Consider the following 21,312-nt stretch of genomic DNA (forward strand, 5'->3'; position numbering starts at 1 on the left):
GAGGCTGGTGAATGTGAACCACCGACCCTGTGGTTCAAACCAACCAGTGTTTCAGTGTCACACCAGGTTCTATTTAAGAACATACAAAAAGGTTCAATATTGAATCAAAATCAGAACTTTCAGGAATAAAGTTTTCACTATTCTATATCGGGCTTTATTTCTACCCTACAAATTTATTTACTGGCTCCCATTAATGCTCCTATTCCCAATGCTAGGTCATGTTCCCAACAGAGACCATACACTGGAATCCTGCCTCTACTATAAGGCAAGTATTTACAGATCTTTAGAGTTTATTTCACTTATGAAGAGCTGTGATTCATTGTATCTACTTCTCCTACCTAGAATTTATTCCTTATCTCTCTCAGTTAAATCTGGGTCCTTGAGTTATCCAAATTTCAGCTAGTAGTGGGTCAGCTGTAAGCTCTTTCAAACTATTAGTTCCCTAGTCTTTATATCAAGTCAAATCAATCCTGGGTTAAGATGTTGAATAGCAAGATTACCCTCTCATCTCCTTCCATGTCTATACTCTGAAAAGCTGTTACTGAAAAATTATATTCTATACATAAAGTTACATATACCTATAATTTACAAGGAGTCCTGGTGTGGCACTGTCGATTAATGAGCCAGACTGCAAAGCCATTTGAACTGCAAGGTCGGCATTTCAAGCTCACCAGCTGCTCCTTAGAAACACTACACAGGGTCACTATGGGTCAGAACCGACTTGATGGCACTTAACAACAATAACAACAATCATTAAAAAAAAAAAAACAACCAATTGAAGTATTAGCTGAGCTACGGATGGACAGGATCCACATATTGTCAACTGGTTGGCTACTATTGCCAAACATTATGTAAGAGAGCAAAGCAGAGGGTAAGTTCAAACAAATGTCCCCTTTATTACAAGTTAGGGCTTGATGAACTTGGTTGAACCACATGGGTCTCTAAGATCCCTTGGTGCTTACTTCACAAAGGGCAATGCCATCCAAGAAGGGCACTGGTACCCCTACATATTTAATATACCTCATTCCCATTTGTATTCATAGTGTTTAGTACTTAGCACAATGCTAACTGAATTAATGCATGACAGTCATCCTTCTAAAGGAAAAACATACAAGGAATGCACAAAAGGGACACAATACGACTGTCCTACCTCATTGCCAAAAGCCAGGATGACAGGAAAAGGCTGTTTATGTGGAGGATGTAAGAGGCGTGGAGGCTGCCTTAACTGTACAACAGCTGCTTCTTTTAAACTGCCGAGTCCTGTTCTCACAAGAACCCTCTGCTATTTTCTGAATTACTCCCTACCATGCCTAGTACTGGGCCATTCACACAGTAGTATTCAGTAAAAATTTTGCTGCCACACAGAAGAAAATAAGCTTATTGTTATATAGTTGGTTGAGATAAGCAAAAATAATGGTCTACACTTTTTAGTTCCGTTGCCACTAAATTTAGAAACAACAAACTCTAATACTGAAGATCACAAACTATTTAAGGCAACATTATTGTTACAAAGTACAGGCAGAGTTAACCAGTTATTAATGTGAAGAAAGCGTCTCCTGAAAAAGTGGCAAACCAGCTTACAGCTATCTTTCCTGTAGATTACCCTTATACTTTAAATCATTATCATCTCATCATCACAGCCATCCGTTACGTATGATTATAGTGGTATGTTGTTGTTAAATGCAACAGCGATCCTGTATAGGGTTTCCTAGGAGCAGCTGGTGAACCTAAACCACCGACTTTGCAGTTCAAATAGACTTTGCAGTCCAGTGCATTAACCCACAGCACCACACCAGGAACTGTATTGCCATACCAGTGGTATACGATTCACTAAAAAAGATTCTGGCAATTAAGCAATAATAACTTATCTGTTCACTTTAAACTTCTGCAAAGTAAGCAACAGAAATTAACGATATTATGTTAATGATAGAAAACTTATTTAGTATGAAGGGTCAAGAGGTTTGCCTATGGTTACATCCAGCCAAGGCTTAACAGAAACATGCTTATTTAAAGACAATAATAAACAGTGCTAGTCAAAAGGACTAAATAATTAACTAAGGTACTCACTGAACAAAGTAGATGACATATGGGCATATGCCTACAAGAATGGCCAGGTAATACCACTATTAATCTAAATTATACATCATCCATTAAAGCCAGTGATAATGAAATTAGAGAATTCTACCAACTTCTTCAGTCTTAAAGTGATCAAACATGCAATCAAGATGTATTAATAAACACTGGTGACTGGAATGCAAAGACTGGAAACAAAGAGGAAGGATCAGTAGGTCGAAAATATGACCTTGGTGGTAGAAACGATGCTGAAGATCACATGATGGAATTCTGTAAGACCAATGACTTCACTGTAAATAGCTTTTTAAAACAACATAGAAGATGACTATACACATGAACATCACCAGATGGCATTCACAGACATTAAATTGACTACATTTGTGGGAAGACATGGTGAGAAAGCTCCATGTCATCACCTAAAGCAATACCAGAAGCACACTGTGGAACAGACCACCAGCTGCTTTTATGCAAGTTCAGGTTGAAGCTGAAGAAAATTAAAACAAGTCCACAAGAGCCAAAATAAGATCTTGAATATATTCCACCTGAATTTAGCAATAATTTCAAGTATAGACTTGATGAACTAGACAGTAATGACTGAAGATCAAAAGAATTGTGGGATGACACCAAGAAAATCATATGGGAAGAAGGCAAAAGATCATTAAGAAGACAAGAAAGAAGACCAAAATGGATGTCAGAAGAGACTCTGAAACTTGCTCTCCAGTGTGGAAATGCTAAAGCAAATAAAAGCAGTTAGGAGGTAAAAGAGCTATACAGAATATTTCAAAGGGCAGTTCAAGAAGACACAGTATTATAATGAAATATGCAAAGACCTGGAGTTAAAAAATAAGAGAAGAACACGCTCAGCATTTCTCAAGCTGAAAGTACTGAAAAATATATTCAAGTCTCAACATATAATACTGAAAGATTCTATGGGCAAAATATTGAATGATGCAGAAAGCATCAAAAGAACACAGAATCACTGTACTGAAAAGAAATGGTTGATATTCAACTATTTCAAGAGGTATCATATGACCAAGAGCCAATGATACTGAAGGAAGAAGTCCAAGATGCACTGATGGCACTGGCAAAGAACAAGGCTCCAGGAATTTATGGAATAAAAGAAAAATCTTTCAACAAAATGCTGCAGCACTGGAGGCACTCACTCACCTATGCCAGGAAATTTGGAAGACAGCTATTTGGCCAACTGATTAGAAGAGATCCATATTTGTGCCCATTTCAAAGAAAGGTGACCCAATGGAATGCAGAAATCATTGGACAATATCATTAATATCACACGCAAGGAATATTTTGGTAAAGATAATTAAATAATTATCTGCAAGAGTACTACCAGAAGTTCAAGCCCGACTCAGAAAAAGGATGTGGAACAAAGGATACCATTGCTGATGTCACATGGATCTGGGCTGAAAGCCGAGAACATTAGAAATATGTTCACCTGTGCTTTATTAACTATGTAAAGGTTTGACTGTGTGGATCACAGCAAGCTATGGACAACATTGCAGAGAATATGTATCCAAGAACAACTGTGTTCATGACGAACCTGTACATAAACTAAGAAGCAATCATCCGAACAAAACAAGGGAATACTGAATGATTTAAAGTCAACAAAGGTATATTTCAGGGTTGTAATCTTTCAATCATAAAACGACTGAGGATGGCACAAGACCTAGCAGTGTTACGCTCTACTGTGCATAGTCACTGTGTGTCAGAACCAACTCTGTGGCAACTAAAAACAACTTCCCTAATAAACTCCCTAACTGTGAGTATGGTGTCTGAGTTCTGTACGGACACTGTAATGAAGTCTTGCACTCAGATGAGTAGAGTGCTGTGGGAGGAATGGTTTGGTGCTTGTCATTTTTGCAGTGGAGGTTGTCACACCTTAGAATAATCAACCATTTGAGATCAAATGGCCAGCATTTACCGAAGGACAAAGTTCAGATGCCAAGAAGGGTTAGTAAAGAGAAAGAATGGAAACACAAGGAGAGAGAGGAAAAAGCTATATTACATGATGGAGATTGCAATCAATGAGAAGAAATACAATGTGTATGAATTGTTGAATGGAAAAATGATCTGCTCTGTAAAGCTTCACCTATTTCCTAATAGAAGGGAAAGGGAGAAAGAAAGACTGATGTAAAAATATCAGCTTCTTAAGCTAGCCAATTTTCATAGGACACTCTGACAACAATCGAGCCAAAGGCTTGCTGAGGCCAGGATGTTCACTTAAAAACACCAAAACATGGAAGATCTCAACTTTAGTACTATCAAATCAATGGTAATCCTACAGTCTTCTTCCCCCAGTTTCTAAACTTCAGTCACAGTTTATTCATTCATCAAAGTTAGCAGACTTCCCTCTCTTAGCTCATATTTAAGGTCTTCCCAACATTCCTTAAAACACATGATCAGTCTAAAAACAGTTGTTTTTTGTGGGTCAGTATTTCTGTAAACTTACTGCAAAAAATCTTCAGCAATTTGGGAACATGTCCACTTGAGTTTTGCCCACAGTAGAGATGAACCTTAAACTATGGATTAAATGTAGAGGACTGCTACGCAAGGGCATTGTAATCCTGCATGACAAAGTGCATGCCTGCACACCTCTGCCCACACTGTTGAAACTCTGCAAAAACTTGGTTTGAAGGATTAAAGCATTCTCCCTATAGTTCTGATCCTGTTCCATTGAATTTTCACCTGTTTGGTCCCCTGAAAGCAGCCCTTCGAGGATGGAGATTCACCTCTGATAAACAAGTGAAGACAGTGGAGCTTTCATGGCTTGAAGCTCAGCCTACAACATTTTTTAATAAGGGAATACGAAAGCTTGATGGCAGATCGAGAAAGTATATTGAAAAGCAAGGATATTGTCAAAACATGACATATATTTCTTTTCTAAAAGTTTATTAAAATACATCTACAGCCAGAGTGAGGACAACTTTTGAGTCACCCTCATTTTATGATTATGCAATGTAAACTATTTTAATAAACAAGTACGAAGAAACTAAAACTTTCAAAGTGTCTTTTAAGAAATAAGTTTAAAAAAAATTGTATAAATATCAACTTGCAATATTAACAATTTAATTAACAATATCCCATTTTTCTTTCACACACCATGATTCCATTTCCTCACCAAGAGACAAATGCCATAAACAAATACCTTTTGTTGATATTAGTAAAAATAATGGTCTGCCAACTATCAAGCAGCACTATGACAATATCTCTGTTGCTAAGCTGGAACACTTATACGCAAATGATAATATCCTGTCCTAATGATTTCCAATCTCCTTTTACCCTAAACAAACCTGCCATTCAGAGACCCTACGGTTTAGTGACTTAAAGGCAAAAAAAAAAACCCAAAAAAACAGACACCTAAAATCTTACATTTTAATTTGAAAATAAAATGACAGAATATGATTTTTCTAGTTAATAAGTGATTCTTGCCTATCTCTGTTTCTACCACTCACACTTGTTGATATTACATAATCACTTAACCTTTAGGAGTTTCATCGGTTGTAGGGTCATTAATAAAACTCCTCTACTCAACTGAAAATTCATTAGAGATTAAGTGAAACAAACAAACAAACATGAAAGTCATTCAATGTAATGCTGTTAAAAAACAATGGCATCCTTTTTTTATTAGTAAGCATAGGTTTGGGCAAATATCTATTGCTTCCATTCACACAGGGATTAACTGTAACTGAAAAATAAGACTTTAAAGCCATATTCTTAATACATACAGAAAAAATATTTGTAAAATTAAACTTTACTTTTTCTTTTTATGGAATTGAGACTATCCAGAAATTTTCTTCCTATATGAAACAAAACTCGGTAGCAATAGTACTTTAAGATACCTTTTTTTTTTAACCTTTTTTTTTTTTTTTTATTAGACAGCCACTTTTCATGACACTAAGCTCAATTTGTAAGTCTGTGTAATACATACCCTGTGATCATTCTTGTTGTCATAGATGATATTAGAAACCAAAGATGTCTCAGGAACCTGGCATTAAAGGCTAGGCTGTAGAGAAGCCTAAAAAGAGGAGTCAGGAGACAGAGGTTAGAGTAAACAGATAGTCATTCTAGTACAATTTGTTTTTCTAAAAAATAAAAACCTACAAAGATAGTGCACACTTTAGAAAAGATTCATATTCTTAACAATACAAATACAAATAACAGTATGCTTCTCTACAATAGGTTGCTGGATAACTGAGTGATATTTTTTGCACCCTAAGTAATCGAAGTAATCAGTCTCTTTTTTTCTACAACAGAGCTAACAAAATCCTAGGAAACTACAATGAGATGTATCCAAAACAATAAACAAAAGATTGTTTTGGAGTACAAGTTGTTCCTCCTCTGACTATAAATCTTAATATAGTAATATAGATTATATTTTTTCCTTAGTCAAGACTACATGTACTTGTAGTTTTACTCCCAATGTGCTATCCATGTATGTACCCACAGATCACAGTTACTGAAAAACGGTGTATGTAACAGTACTTACCACTGTAACTATTGCTTTCCTCCCCGTATCTTCCCTGTACCTTTCAGTATTTTGCCAACCTCCCTCTTGTATTTCCTTCCCCTTTACACAGTTGACATGTCTACCCCTCTGAGTTACCACACCCTTTCTCTTCCACCCCTAGTAACTATCAAATAATGCTTCTTTTAGTGTGACAAGCTTTTCTTGACTTTTTACAATAGTGATCTCATACAATATTTACCCTTTTGTGCTTGACTAATTTCATTTAGCATAATGTCTTCCATGTTCATCCATATTATAAGGTGTTTCAGATTCATCATTATTCAATATATTCCATTGTGTGTATTCATCATAGTTTGTTTATTCATTCTTTCACTGATAGGCATTCAGGTTGTTTCCATCCTTTTGCTATTGTGAATAGTGTTGCAATGAACATAAGTGTGCATATACCTACTCAAGCTGCAGCTCATATATACCAAGGCACTGCTGGGTCACATGGTATTTCTATTTCCAATGTTTTGAGAAAGCACCATACCCAGTTTTGTCTCACCATATGTTAAAGAAACTACCTCATCCCAATTTTAATGTGTTTTGGTCCTTGTCAAAGATCAGTTGTCCATACGTAGATGTATTTACCGCTGAGATCTCAATTCTGCTCCACTGGTGTATGTGTCTGCCACTGTACCAAACTTCTTTTGATTCCTGTGGCTGGGTAATAGGTTTTTAGATTGCTAAGTAAAAGGCCTCAGACATTGCTCTTCTTTAGCATTTTGCTCATTCAAGGCCTTTTTCCTTTCCATATAAAGTTGGTGACTAGTTATTCATTTCCTTAAAGAATGCTATTGGAATCTAGATTGGGAATGCACTGCATCTATAGACTGCTTTCATGGTATTGACATTTTCACAACGTTAAGTCTTCCTATCCACAAGCATGGTAAATTTTTTCATGTATGTAGGTCTCTTGATTTCTTTTAGTAGTGTTTTGTAGTTTTCTTTGCACAGTTCTTTTGTTTCTCTGGCAAGATTTATTCCTAAAGTATTTCATCTTTTAGCTAGATACTGTGTAAATGGTATTGTTTTCCTGATTTCCTTTATAGAGCTCTCTTTGTTAATGTAAAAGAATGCAACTGATTTTGTATATTGATCTTGTACCCTGCCACTTTCCTGACTCTTTCAACTGGTTCCAATAACTTTCTTGCCAATTCTTTGGAATTTCCATATCATCTGCAAACAGAGTTTTACTTTTTCTTTGCCAATTTGATTGTCTTTAATTTTCCTTTCTTGCCTTATAGCTATGGGTAAGACTTCCAGCACAATACTGAACAGGAATTCAATTATGAATCCCAAACTCATCATTTCATACAATCATCTCTGTTAGCTTCAATGTGACCCCCTTCCCTGATGGAATAACAGTTACTTGAGACCAAATTCTTTTGCCACAATTACGGTCCATGCCTATCTTTTGCCCCAGCAACTGGGGAATGTCCATTAGTTTCTAAACAATGTTGTTTAAAAGACTGATGGAAAGGACAGTTCTTTGTGTTAACTGAACTTCACGCAGTACTTTTGGCACCCATCTAGTCAAAAGCTTGCTGAAGCCAAGATGTTCACTTAAATTTGAAATGCTGAACCATGGAGAGCCAAACTTCAGTAGCCCTCACAACCATGGTAATTCGAATTCTAGTCTTATTCCACCAATTTCTGGACTTCAGACATAGTTTCTACATTTCTTGAGGCTGAGAGTCTTCCTTCTCCTGGTTCATCCTTACAGTCTGCTCACCCTTCTGTAACTGTTGATTTATGTGGGGCATCATTCTTATACACTTATTTCAAAGTTTCAATGAGTTTAGAAGATAGCCACTTGAGTTTTGCTCAGAATCTGATATTCAAAATAGTTTTTTTTTCCTTAGAACCAAAAGTATCAGTTTTTAAATTTTTTATTTTATTTTAAAGGCACCCTTTAAACACAATGGGTCCTGTTGTGGCATGTTTTAGTATTAGTGCTGGACTGCTAACTGCAAGGTCAGCAGTTCAAACCCACCACTGCTCTTCATAAACCCTATACAGGGTCACTATGAGTCAAAACCAACTTACCAGCACTTAATAACAATGAGACTAAGACAAATGTTTTGCTAACAGAACTTGTCTGCAGTGATCCATGGATAGCAGAGACACATTTACATGTTTTGTTTGGAATAAACCAGTGCATGGTTGAAATGGAACCCTAGAAGCAATACTCTCTGACTTACCCTTGTGTATACAGAGACATACCTTGTTTTATTATGCTTCCCTGATCCTGATGTTTTTGTTTGTTTCACAAACTGAAGGTTCTTGGCAACCCTGCACTGAGTAGTAAGTCTATCAGCACCATTTCCCCAAAAGCATGTGCTCACTTCATATCTCTGTATTACATTCTGGAATTGCACAATATTTCAAATTCTTCCATAATGATATTGAACAATTAATAGAATACAATATAGTATAAACATAATTTCTGTATGCATTGGGACACAAAACAATTCCTGTGACTTGCTTGATTATGAGATTCACTTTCCTGTTGTGGTCTGTCACTGAACCTGCACTGTCACTGAGGTATGGCTGTACATTCACACGTGTGTGCACATACATGTGAATACTGGGATTGTCAGGTGCTGTCGAGACAATTCTGACTCAGAGTGATCCCATTTTACAGTGCAGAACTGCTCCATCACATTTCCCAGGCCGTAAGGAGTATGGCCTTGTAGGATAAGCACTAGACTGCTAAGTGGAAGGCTGAAGGTTCAAACCCACTAGCCATTCCTTGGAAACCCTATTGAGGATCTCTATGAGTTGGAACCAACTTGATGACACTTAATAATGATCTTTACAGAAGCAGATAATTAGATCTTTTCTTCTTCGGAAATGCTGGGTAGATTTAAATAGCCAACCTTTCAGTTAACAGTGGTGCTCTACTACAACATTAACAATAGTTAAGCACGCAGGTGAAAATGGCAAGTTTGGCAGTTTGAACCCACTCAGCGACTCTGTGGGAAAAAGGCCTGCTGCTATCTTTCTGTAAAGATTATAGCTAAGCAAACCCTACAGGGGCACTTCTACTCAGGTTGCTCTGAGTTAGCACCAACTCGATGTTATCCAAGAACAAGAGCAATCCCACCTAACCATAAACAATGAGAATTACAAAAAAACCCTGTTGTGTGTTTTTTTTCCCGTTAAACATCTTTCCATATTTAAAGAGTATCTATTTCTGAATCACTAATTAATGGTACTTCATTCAAAAGGTTTATATCCAGTTAATATTGAAATAACTATATTTTCTAAATTAATAAAGGATTCAATAGACATTAATCAAGCAAATTATTAATTTTTTAAGACAAATTACTGAAGATATTTAGTTTGGGACTTTACTGCTATATAGTAAAGGAAGTGACATGTTCTTTCCATCTCCTATGACAGATTAAAAATTACCTATTAAGCTTTATTTAGCTGTGACCACCCAATGAGTTCATTAATAAACGGCAACATTTTCAACCTAGGTCATAAATTCAGGTCAGTTTTCCACAGGGACTATTTTAGTAAAGAGAACACAATGCAATAACCCAACTCACACACAGGCAGTAAAGGTCACTACAACAAGGCATTCTCTGATACATACTCATCATATGCTAAAGTGTCACAAGTTAATAAAAGAATTAAGATAGCCATCCAATGACCCATTGAACATTTCTAGCAAAAGTGATATTGTTGCTATTCTGGCTGAAAGTATCACTTAATGGGAAAAGCTCTCTAAATAGTTCGTTGAAAATAAGGTGATTTAATCTATTATTATAGGGAATAAATCACTGATTTAAAATAAAAATAAAATCCAAGTCTGCTATCCCAGGCAAAGAGATAAATATACGTGTTTTCCTCTGTAGGTACATGCATTCTCAATATTTCTTTTATATAACAGTGCTTTAAAAACTTGCTGCATATATAATGAAATATTAGTCTACATTTTTCTTCATTTAAGTCATCTTCATAATCATTTCTTTCACAAATTATTAAAGTATGGGATAAGAACTTACCAATGTAGAGCTAACGAATATTCATTACCAGAGCAAACTTGATAGTGTTTCTAAAACAGATGGGGGAACAGCACTATATTTCCAGGGCAAACAATTCTCTCAGTCGCCATGATTAATATAACTCAGGAGTCCTGGTGTGTTGCTGTGGGTTAATGACCTGGATTGCAAGGTCAGTTTGAACCACAAGGTCCGTGGTTCAAGTTCACCACCCGCTCCTTGGAAACCCCATACAGGGTCGCTCTGAGTCGGAACTAAATCGACGGCACTTAACAACAACAATAATGTAACTCAAGACGCAATATAACTGGCTCAGCCTATTAGTTTGTGATAGAAAAATTAAGTATGCATTCAAATTAAGTTGATTTATGAGGTTGTGTGATTTTATGTGTCCACACAGAAACTATAGGTAAATTCTAATACTGAACTTTTTGATCACCAAAAGAGTACCTTAAAAGTTTAATGTCAACAAATGATTTGTTGAATGTGGGACTGATATTCTTTCTGTAAACCTTCACTCAATTCACAATAAGAAGTTTTTGAAAAATTCTATTTCAAAGATTCTAGATTTTGAAAAGTGGCATATTATATATATTGTAGTGCATCTTTCTTTTACCACTTAAATGTCTGTCTTGAAAATCTTTCGATTACAATGTAAAATGAGCTTCCTTAATCCTTTATATAGCCTCACAAAAGTTTCAATAGCTGTGTGGCACTGTGGGTTAATGCGCTAGACTGCAAAGTTGGTTTGGACAATAAGATCAGCAGTTCAAGCTCACCAGCTGCTACTCAGAACCCCTCTATAGGGTCGCTATGGGTTGAAACTGACTCAACGGCACTTAACAACAACAATTAAGCCTATTTGCTCTTTTAAAACTATGAAAAACATTCTAAATTCCTAAACATATTTGAAAGATACTAAAGTTCCTAGAGGACTTTCATAGAGGAAATAGGTGCTAGAGTCATAAAATTAAGACTACTTATAAAACTTCTTTACTCAGTAAGCACCTTTTGGAAGCAGTTTACCAGTAAACCCTAGATGAGAGCAGTGATGCATTTAAATCCAGTAATTACTATCCAAGGCACTGGACTTGTTGCTACAACAAAATCAAGTGTGCAGATCTCACATCCTGCTCTAATGTAGTTTAGTCTACAAAGAGCTAATTACCTAATCAAGGTGACAGTTTCACTGACATCTTACTTCCTCCAATAATAATAAACACCAGTGAGCTAAGACAGCAACTAATTGTTGTTATTAAGTATCGATTTGGTTCTGACTCATAGTGACCCTGTACAGGGTTTCCGAGAAGCGGCTGGTGAGTTGGAATCACCGACCTTGTAGTGCTTATCTTATAGCACCATACCTGGACTCCTAGCAACCAATTAGTCTGTTGCATTATGGCTTGCTTACAAGGTATTTTCAACTGACAATGCTTTCTTAACATTTATTTTGTTTCAAAGAATCCTTTCCTACTCAAAAGAAAGAGCTCTTTCCATATTATAGGCTGACATTTTATACAAACAGAACTCTTCAGGTAGCATAAATCATCTGACGTAACCATAAGACCAAATTGATAGACAGCATCTTTTCTTATTCTCTATATTATAACATCAGTTACACAAAGAACTACTAAGTATTTTTGTACTTTATCCTATCAATTAAATATTTTCTATTAAATTCTCAAGAAAACTAAACTGTTACATTAAAATAGAAAAGAAAATAATTCAAAATCACCATACTATTACCTAAGCACAAATGAGTTGCATTTTAAGTTGTATGTTTTGTTTTGTTCTATCAAAAGTTTACTTCAAGGTTTTAAAAATAAAACAAGAAAATTCAGAGTGCATGACTAATCCTAAGGATGAGGATCAGAACTGGAATGGAAACATGAGGTCAATGGTTCAAACCCACCAGCAGCTCCTTGGAAACCCTGAGGTGGTGGTATGCCGTGGAGTTGGTTCTGATTCATAGCAACCCTGCATTGGGTTTCTAAGGCTGTAAATCTTTACGGGAGCAAAAAACCTCATCTTTCTCCTGCGGAAAAGCTGGTAATTTCAAACTGTTGACCTTGATGCTGGTAGTCTGACTAGTAACTACTACGCTACCAGTGTTCCTTTGAAAACCCTGTACAGGGTTGCTATTAGTCAGAACTGATTCAATGGCACTAAACAACAACAACATCTGATAAACTGGGTGCAATGAAAACAGAGACAAGATAAGCAATATATTGGTTTATTCAAGCAGATATGAGTACAGTTTTCTTAAATGGATGGCATGGGTAGATGGTTTTCATTCTCAAGATAGTATATGAGTTAACTGCTTTGTAATATATGAGAGGGCCCTTCAAAACCTTACAGACCAGGGGAAGGGATGAGTTAGTATTAGTTGCTTTAGAAAAGAAAAAAACCAACTTCAGTTTTCTGTAAAATGTTTGGACATGTTGTTAAGTGTTGTCAAGTTGGTTCTGATTCCTAGTGACTCTGTATAGGGTTTCCAGAAATGGCTAGTGGGTTTGATCCGCTGCCCTTGCAGTTCAAACCGACGTTGCTGTCCAGCACTAGTCCTACAGTGCCACACCAGGACTCCAGACAATAGAATACTTCTATATTATAGTCTATCAGATACTAGCAGATAAAACTGATACACACAAAGTAAGGACCAAAGCAAATCATAAGAAAGGTAGGCATATTTTCTTTAACACTTTACAATTCATTTAATATTAAGATACACTTGCCTGACTTTGGGTACCATCATTCGATGCTGTACCATTAGCATATGGCAGATGGATGCCATCATTGTAAAGACTTCTTCACTAGCTGAATCCCTCCATACCAGATTTAATAGAGTGTTTGTTTGCTGTTTAGTATCCAACTTTTTCAGACATTCCTCTGTTATATATGGTATTGATAGTCGACCATCCTCCTAAAAGCACACAAGAAAAATTCATTTACAGTAACAACTGTCAATTAGAACTTGTCTCCACACTACAAACATATATAGATAATACTTTTGCTCAACTAAAAATGGACAGTAGGCATTATTTTAAAATCACTGCTAACACGATGAACGTATCAATTTCCCTACTAATGAACCCATTAAAGTAACTGGAGCGCCTTCAGATCTCCACAGGCACTATCTGCATTAGACATTAATTTTTTCAGCATGGTAACACATAAACTATGAATACTTACTGTCTGTCTATTGATGTGACAATACTGTCAGTATTTACATCTTTAGAAAAATTCACTTCATGCTTTTTTAGATTAAATTGTACTAAGGAAGCACGTGCATATGAAAATGTATAATCACCTATTACACTTTATTTGTAATTATCTAAAATATCAATTTAAGCACAATAAGTCAGAATATTAAGACACTTTGTGTTTATAATATATCTTGCTGTGGCACTGTGGGTTAGTGTACTGGACTACAAAGTCATTTGAACTACAAGGTCGGCAGTTCAAGTTTACCAGCTGTTCCTTGGAAATGCTATACAGGGTCACTATGGGTCGGAATCGACTTAGTAGCACTTAACAACAACAATACACAGGAAAAACCGTGAAAAATATATTTCAAATCATTGGGGATAGTTATCTCTGGGAGGAAGTGTCAGAGGGGTGAAGGTAAAAGGACTTATCTATATGGTTTGAAAGCTTTACAAGATATGCTTTAATGCATTACCGATATAATCAAAACTAAAGACAATCACAAAGTTAAAAACAGAAATAGTACTTGACAATGAGATGAGCATGTACAAAATGTCATCTTTCACTGACACCCAGGCTGTGACACAGGAGCTTACAGGGGAGCTCATATGCTTGTCTGCGTCTTCAGTCTCATCTTCAGAATCGCTGGCTGAATCTTGACAGCTTGTATGGGCAGACGACACTGGTAACTGAGAAAGGAAAGTCTGCAGTACTCTTAAATATATCAGAAGTCCTTCCTCAGAGAGGGTCCCTTTGTAAAGCAAAAAAATATAACATTTTAATTGAAAGTTATTAAAAACAAACAACAACCTCCCCCCCCACCGAAAACTAAGGTAACATTTTTTCTCATACTCAGACGTATCTCTGACCATAACTTACTATTTGTAAAAAACAGACATATTATCTGTTTAGCACATGTGGGAAAAAATAATCCCTGCACTCACAGAAGCTGTCTTACATTTAATTTAAAAGTTCTGTTTTTAATCTGTATAGTCTCATAACACATGCATCTAAGTCAAACAACTTTATTAAGCCTGAAAACCTCCACCACGGACATTGCCCAGACCATAATCCTTCAACAATTACACTCTTTGAAGAAATACCCACCATTGGAACCATTATGACATTAATTATTACACTGTATTCTCTCTACTTGTCTGCTAATAGTACCTAGATGCACATTTTAGGGGAAATATATCTTGGATACCATACCCAAATAATTTTCGCCAACAGTTAAAACAAAGTAGAATAGCCACGGTGCTCCACCACTTTTTTTTGAACATTTACTCTCTATTAACAATAATGCATGGAGAAAGGGCTCATAAGGGAAAACAGTCTGTACATCTGCTAATGCTGGAATGATGAAATGAAAAATCTGATCTGTAAAAGGTGCTGCCAAAAACTCCTCTGTGAAGGCTGTAAAGACTTGTTGCCTGAAAAAGACAAATGAAACCTTTTGCAAGATAAAAACATAGCTATAAAGTCACTGATTAAAAAATTTAAGTTTCAACATAAACTTCTAATCTACTATTCTAAATTCATCGAAGCAAAGCATTTATTATCAAGTAAAACCCGCCCCCCCCAAAACAAAACAAAACAAAACAAAAAAACATTCCTATCCAGTTGATTCTAACTCACAATGCCCCACAGGATAGAGTAGAACTGTTACTTTGGGTTTTTGAAACAGTAACTCTTTAAAGTGGGAAAATGGCCTCATCTTTCTTTTGCAGGACCCCTGGTGGATTTACCTGCAGACCTTTTGCGCAGAACCCAACTCATACGCAACTTTCTACCATAAAAACATAAAATAGACTCAGTTTTGTGCCTTCCCTATTAAGAAAACTCTATCATGTTTTTATACCTTTTAAAAACTACTGGAAAAGTAATCAGGTCATCAGAATCATAAATTTATATTAGGGTACTAGTGAGACAGAAAAATACATTTTGTCTACAAAGAGTCGCAGTGTTCAAGTAAAAATTTGGTTTTAAAATAGCAGTCTAAGTACAATTACAGTTAGATATGAATCTTGAGAAGTCACAAAATGAATACATCTATTTCATTCTCACCTTGCACCTTCCGGGCAGGAGTTGTAAGTAAAGTGCAATGGTTTTAGAAGATTCTCTAGCAAAATTTTTGCGATAGGAACTCGAGATAAATCAGAATATTCAATACTTGAAGGAAGCTTACTGTTAATTAACAAATAGAGGGACCTGTAATATCCTAAAAGAAATGAAAAATACATATTTAAAATTCAGTACCTTAAAAAGAAGAAAAACGTGTCCATTTTTAGACGAATTTTACTAATTTCTGTGTCTAAATTTTATTTAAATTTTCTTTAGCTTTTTAAATTGAGAAAAATTAGCAAAAAGAGAAGCCACATGAATGTTATATAAACTCTATGTACTTGGTATTCAGCACAAAAAATGAATAATTTATGTTGAATCTTGTTCCATCTATACCCCAATTAAATTTTAATCATATCCAAGATCAAGTTTCATTTTGTTTCAGCATGCATCTCTATACCCTGACTCAATTAAATTCATGATATAATTATTTCAGTATACACCACAGACATACATTAATTAAATCATATTTAATAGCACATATTAAAAATAAAATCCATTTTCTTGGGATACTTTTGGAAAATAGTCCTATACAACTATGCAATTTAGTCATGATTACTACATAATAAGCACTCAGTACACTATCATTAGGCCTACTTTGGAACTACTTTAACCCTAATTTTGTATATATTGATTACTCGTGAAACTTAAGGGAAGCTAGAAAGGTATTTCATTAAACAAATGACAAACTTAAGGGAAGCTAGAAAGGTATTTTGTAATTGTAAAACACTAATTAAAATTTTTTATCCATTATTATTAACACAGTGTACGTTGAATAGATTCACTGACCACATGCTTATGCTTCAGTCTTGTTGTGAAGTGCAGCTGAGTCAGTTTTGACCCATAGCGACTCTGTATAATGTTTCCAAGGAGTGATGGTGAGCTTGAATCGCCAACCTTGTGGTTCAAACTGACTTTGCAGTCCAGTGCATTAACTTACAGCGCCACACCAGAAATTGGTGTTAAGTGCCATCGAATCAGTTCAAATTCATAGTGACCTTATGTATGACTGAATGAAACACTGTCTGGTCCAGTACCATCCTCACAATTTTTATGTCTGATTCTAAATATGTATATATTATCTTATCACTGACTTCTAGATCTTGAAATGTTCTTTTTGATAATGACCATGATATCAATCTTATTCAATTTATCATATATGAATGTCAATTCAAAATGGTGAATACCAGTTCATTTCAGTTCACTAATACCTACGCTATGTTGTTGTTAGGTGCCATAGAGTTGAGACTGACTCATACTGACCCTATGCACAACAGAACGAAACACTGCTTGGTCCTGGGCCAACCTTTCCATTGTTGCCATGCTTGATCCCACTGATGCTACCATCTTGCTGGGTGTCTTCTTCTTTTTCTCTGACCCTCCACCTTACCAAACATGATATACTTCTGCAGTGACTGGTCCCTCCTGACAATAGGTCCAAAGTATGAGAGACGAAGTTTGGCCATCCTGGCCTCCAAGGAGAACTCTGGCTACACTTATTCCAACACAGATCTGTTTGTTCTTTTAGCAACTCACGGCACTTTCAATATTCTCCTCCAACACCATAACTCAAAAGCATCAATTCTTCTATGGCCTCCTTATTCACTGTCCAACTTTCACATGCATATGAGGTTATTGAAAATACCTTAGCTTGAGGACTAAGGTCAGGCGCACCTTAGTCCTCAAGCTGACATCTTTGCTCTTCAACACTTTAAAAAGGTCTTGTGCAGCAGATTTGGCTAATGCAAAACATCCTTTGATTTCTTGACTGCTGCTTCCATGAGTGTTGATAGTTGATCCAAGAAGACTGTGAACAGACTATCAATTGCTCATATGCAAACTCAAACTGAAGCTGAAGAAAATGAAAACAAGTCCACGAGAGTCAAAATATGACCTTGAATATATCCAACCTGAATTTAGACATCATCTAATGAACAGATTTGATACATTAAACACAAAAGATCAAGGACTAGAAAGAAGAGTTGTGGGATGACATCAAGAAGATCATACAAGAAGAAAGCAAAAAGTCATTAAGAAGACAAGACAGAAGGAAAAGGTCAAAAAGGATGTCAGAAGAAACACTGAAACTTGCTTTCCAGCATATAGATGCTAAAGCAAATGGAAGAAATATGGGGGGTACAAGAGCTGAACAGAAAATTTCAAAGCTCAACTCAAGAAGACAAAGTCAAACACCTAGGTTATAGATCTTGAATAGTTCCATTCATTTTTTGGCAAATCCCAATTTTCCTAGATTCATACTTTGTACATTCCACATTCTGATTATTGAAAGATATTTATTGTTCTAGTTTTGAGTCTTGCCACATCAGTAAATATATATCTTTAAAGCTTTTTTCTACTCATATCAATAAGGCCAACTCAACGTTAAAGAGGGAGTACTTCCCCAGGCAAGTTTTTGAGTCCCTTCCAACCCTAGGGGTTCATCTTCTAGCACTGTATCAGATAACGCATGACTCCTATTCATAATGTTTTCAAGGTCAATTTTATTTATTTATTTTTAAAGCGTTTAATTGTGAACTGAAGGTTACTAAGGAGAACATCAGTTTTATAATCACCAAATCATATACTTTGCTTCATTAGTGACTGCAATCCCCTACAAGTAAAAACAGTTAACAGTATTTACCTTTAACTACTTTATCCTTTATTCACTTTAACTACTGAATTCTTCTGTGTCTCCCACTACCTTCATCTTTCCTCTGCTGATCACCCTGCCCTTGTTGTACATTGCCTGCCCTGTGAAACATGTTAACGTGTCTACCCTCAAGTAATAAATAATTTTCTCTCCCCTAGTAAATATCAGTTTTAGTTTTTTGGGTTTTTTTTTTGAAAATACTTTTCGTTACTTTTGACAACATTGGTATCATACAATATTTGTCCTTTTGTAACTAATTTCACTCAGCATAATGTCTGCAAGGTTCATCAGTGTTGTGAGGTGTTTTGCAGATGCGTTATTCATCAGTGTTGCACAGTATTCCACTGTGTATGTAACAAAGGTTAACCATTCTTCTGTTGACATTTAGGATGGCTCCATCTTTTTGATGTGTCTATTGTAGACAGCATATTGAAGGATATTGTTTTCTTATCCATTCTGCTCTACCGCTTGACTCAGGCATTTAATCCATTTACATTCAGTGTAATTACCAAAAGGTATGAATTCATTTCTGTCTTTTATTATGTTTTTTGTGGTACTGTTGGGTTTTTAATCACATAATTGTTTTTTTTTTTTATGTGCAAAGTTCATTTTGTTTGGGAGTTTTCTTTTCATTTTCTTTTGTGTTAATATTTACTATGTTTTTCTTATTTTCCTCTTTTTTTTATTTTTATTTTTATTTAGTTTTGCAGGAGTATTAATTTTCTTTGAGGTTACCATGATAGTTTTTCTCTACTTAAAACAATCTGTTTTATCTTGAAATCTTGACTTGACTTCCTAGCCACCTGGAAGTTTTGTATCTACACTATTGCCTCTTTTTGCTTTGTAGCTGACTTCATTATAAATTGGTATCTCTGGTTCTCCATTTTCAGTCTTGTACGTTTATTTTTCTATAAATACTTAATATCTGGATTTGAGTTCTGGGTGTTGTTGTAATAACTGGCAATGTCAGGTTGTTGTTGGATGTTGTTGGTTCTCAATCCAAAGAACACCCTTTAATATTTTTTGTAAAGTTGGTCTGGTCATTACAAATTTCCTGGAATTTCTGTTTATCTGGAAATGTCCTAATTTCACCATGATATTTGAGAGACAGCTTTGCTGGGTATATGATTCTTGGCTGGCAGTTTTTTCTTTCAAAATTTTGTATATGTCATCCCATCACCTTCTTGCCTGCATGGTTTCAGTTGGAAAATCAGAGCTTAGTCTTACTGGTTCTCCTTTATAAGTAACTTTTCATTTTTCCCGAGCTGCTGCCAGAATTCTTATCTTGTCTTTGGTTTTAGCAAGTTTGATTACGATCTGATTGGGTGATTTTCTTTTGGGATATTCAGTTTGGGTTTTATTCAGCTTCTTATATGCTTATCTTCTCACTTTTCATGATGTTAGGAAAGTTTTCTTCCAACAACTCAATGACAACTGTCTTTGTGCTTTTTATTGTCTTTTCCTGTTCTGGCATTCCAATCATCGGCAAGTTGTTTCTCTTCATGGTGGCCCTTATAACTCTTAGGCTTTCTCAAGTTTTTTCATGTGTTTTTTTTTTTTTTTCTGATTGCTGTTATTGTTAAGTGTCAAGTCAGTTCTGACAAATAAAGACCCTGTATAGGGTTTCCAAGCAGCAGTTGGTGGGTTTGAACTGCTAATCCTGTGGCTCAAACTGACCTTGGAGTCCATCCAGCACATTATCCAGCACCACTAGCATACTAGTACTGAGAGATTTCTCTTCAAGCTCACTGATTTGGCCTTCCAATGCTTAGAAACTATTCCTTTTGCTCTTTGAATATATTGTTAATTTCTGAAATCTTAGTATTATTCTTCCAGATTTCTAATGACAGATTTTGTTAATTTTTCAACATTTGCATTTATCTGTTTGTTCTTGTACAGTTTTCATGAATTCTTCTAAACATTTTTCTGTGTTCTCCTTGCTTTGATGTTTCTGTCAATCCTTTGAAGGTACCTATGTATCATTTTTTAAAATTATTTTTCAGTTAGTTCCATTACCTTTTTTTTAAGGTTTTCTTGTGATTTGAATGAAAGTTTACAGGGAAGATTTTCAGTTTTACATTCAACCAATCATACACCTTGTTTCATTACAATGATTAAAATCCTCCTCCACGCCCACCAGCTGCTCCTTAGAAACCCTATAACAGGCCTTTTCTCTCTCTCTCTCTCTTTTTGCTCGGTGGGTTAAGGAACCAGACTTCAGAGCCTTTTGAACTGCAAGGTCGGTGGTTTGCGCCCACCAGCTGCTCCTTAGAAACCCTATAAAGGGCTTTTTTTTTTTTCTATTTCTTTTTGTGTGTGTGACTAGAGATTGCCTTATTTAATCTCGTTGTTTTTTCTGATGCTGAATCCTTTCTCCTTTTTTTCCTTTTTTGTCCTTTCATTTTTGCTGTTGTTGTTTTTGTCTTGCTTCATTATTATCTCATTATCGCTTTTGTTTTTGACTTTGCATTTGATTTTGTTTTCTACCCGACTGGTGTTGCTTGGCGGTCACATAGCCTCCCTTCTGCTATTGGAAAACTCCGTTTTAGCCTTTGATTTTTATTTTTGCTTTGTTTTCTACCCGACTGGAGTTATTTGGCTGCCACATAAAAGAGTGAAAAGGGAAGACCACATCCTTATGACAGCCCCTGGAGGCAATCAGAAAACATAAAAAATTACCAAACTACATACTTAATTAATTATTAGGGCCACAG

The 21,312-nt window shown here is 35.8% G+C and overlaps 1 protein-coding gene across 1 annotated transcript in view; it reads right to left on the reverse strand.

Annotated features, from left to right (window-relative positions):
• Positions 1–21,312, reverse strand: part of UBE3C (ubiquitin protein ligase E3C) — a 222,417-nt gene that overhangs the window by 101,588 nt on the left and 99,517 nt on the right. The window contains exons 7-11 of the mRNA XM_006871289.1: positions 15,892–16,045; positions 15,037–15,257; positions 14,421–14,575; positions 13,353–13,540; positions 6,020–6,106 (exon numbers count right to left, since the gene is read on the reverse strand). Coding sequence (XP_006871351.1) covers positions 6,020–6,106; positions 13,353–13,540; positions 14,421–14,575; positions 15,037–15,257; positions 15,892–16,045 — 805 coding nt within the window. The remainder of the gene's footprint in view (positions 1–6,019; positions 6,107–13,352; positions 13,541–14,420; positions 14,576–15,036; positions 15,258–15,891; positions 16,046–21,312) is intronic.

Source organism: Chrysochloris asiatica, unplaced genomic scaffold (assembly GCF_000296735.1).
Source record: "Chrysochloris asiatica unplaced genomic scaffold, ChrAsi1.0 scaffold00166, whole genome shotgun sequence".
Classification (NCBI taxonomy): domain Eukaryota; kingdom Metazoa; phylum Chordata; class Mammalia; order Afrosoricida; family Chrysochloridae; genus Chrysochloris; species Chrysochloris asiatica.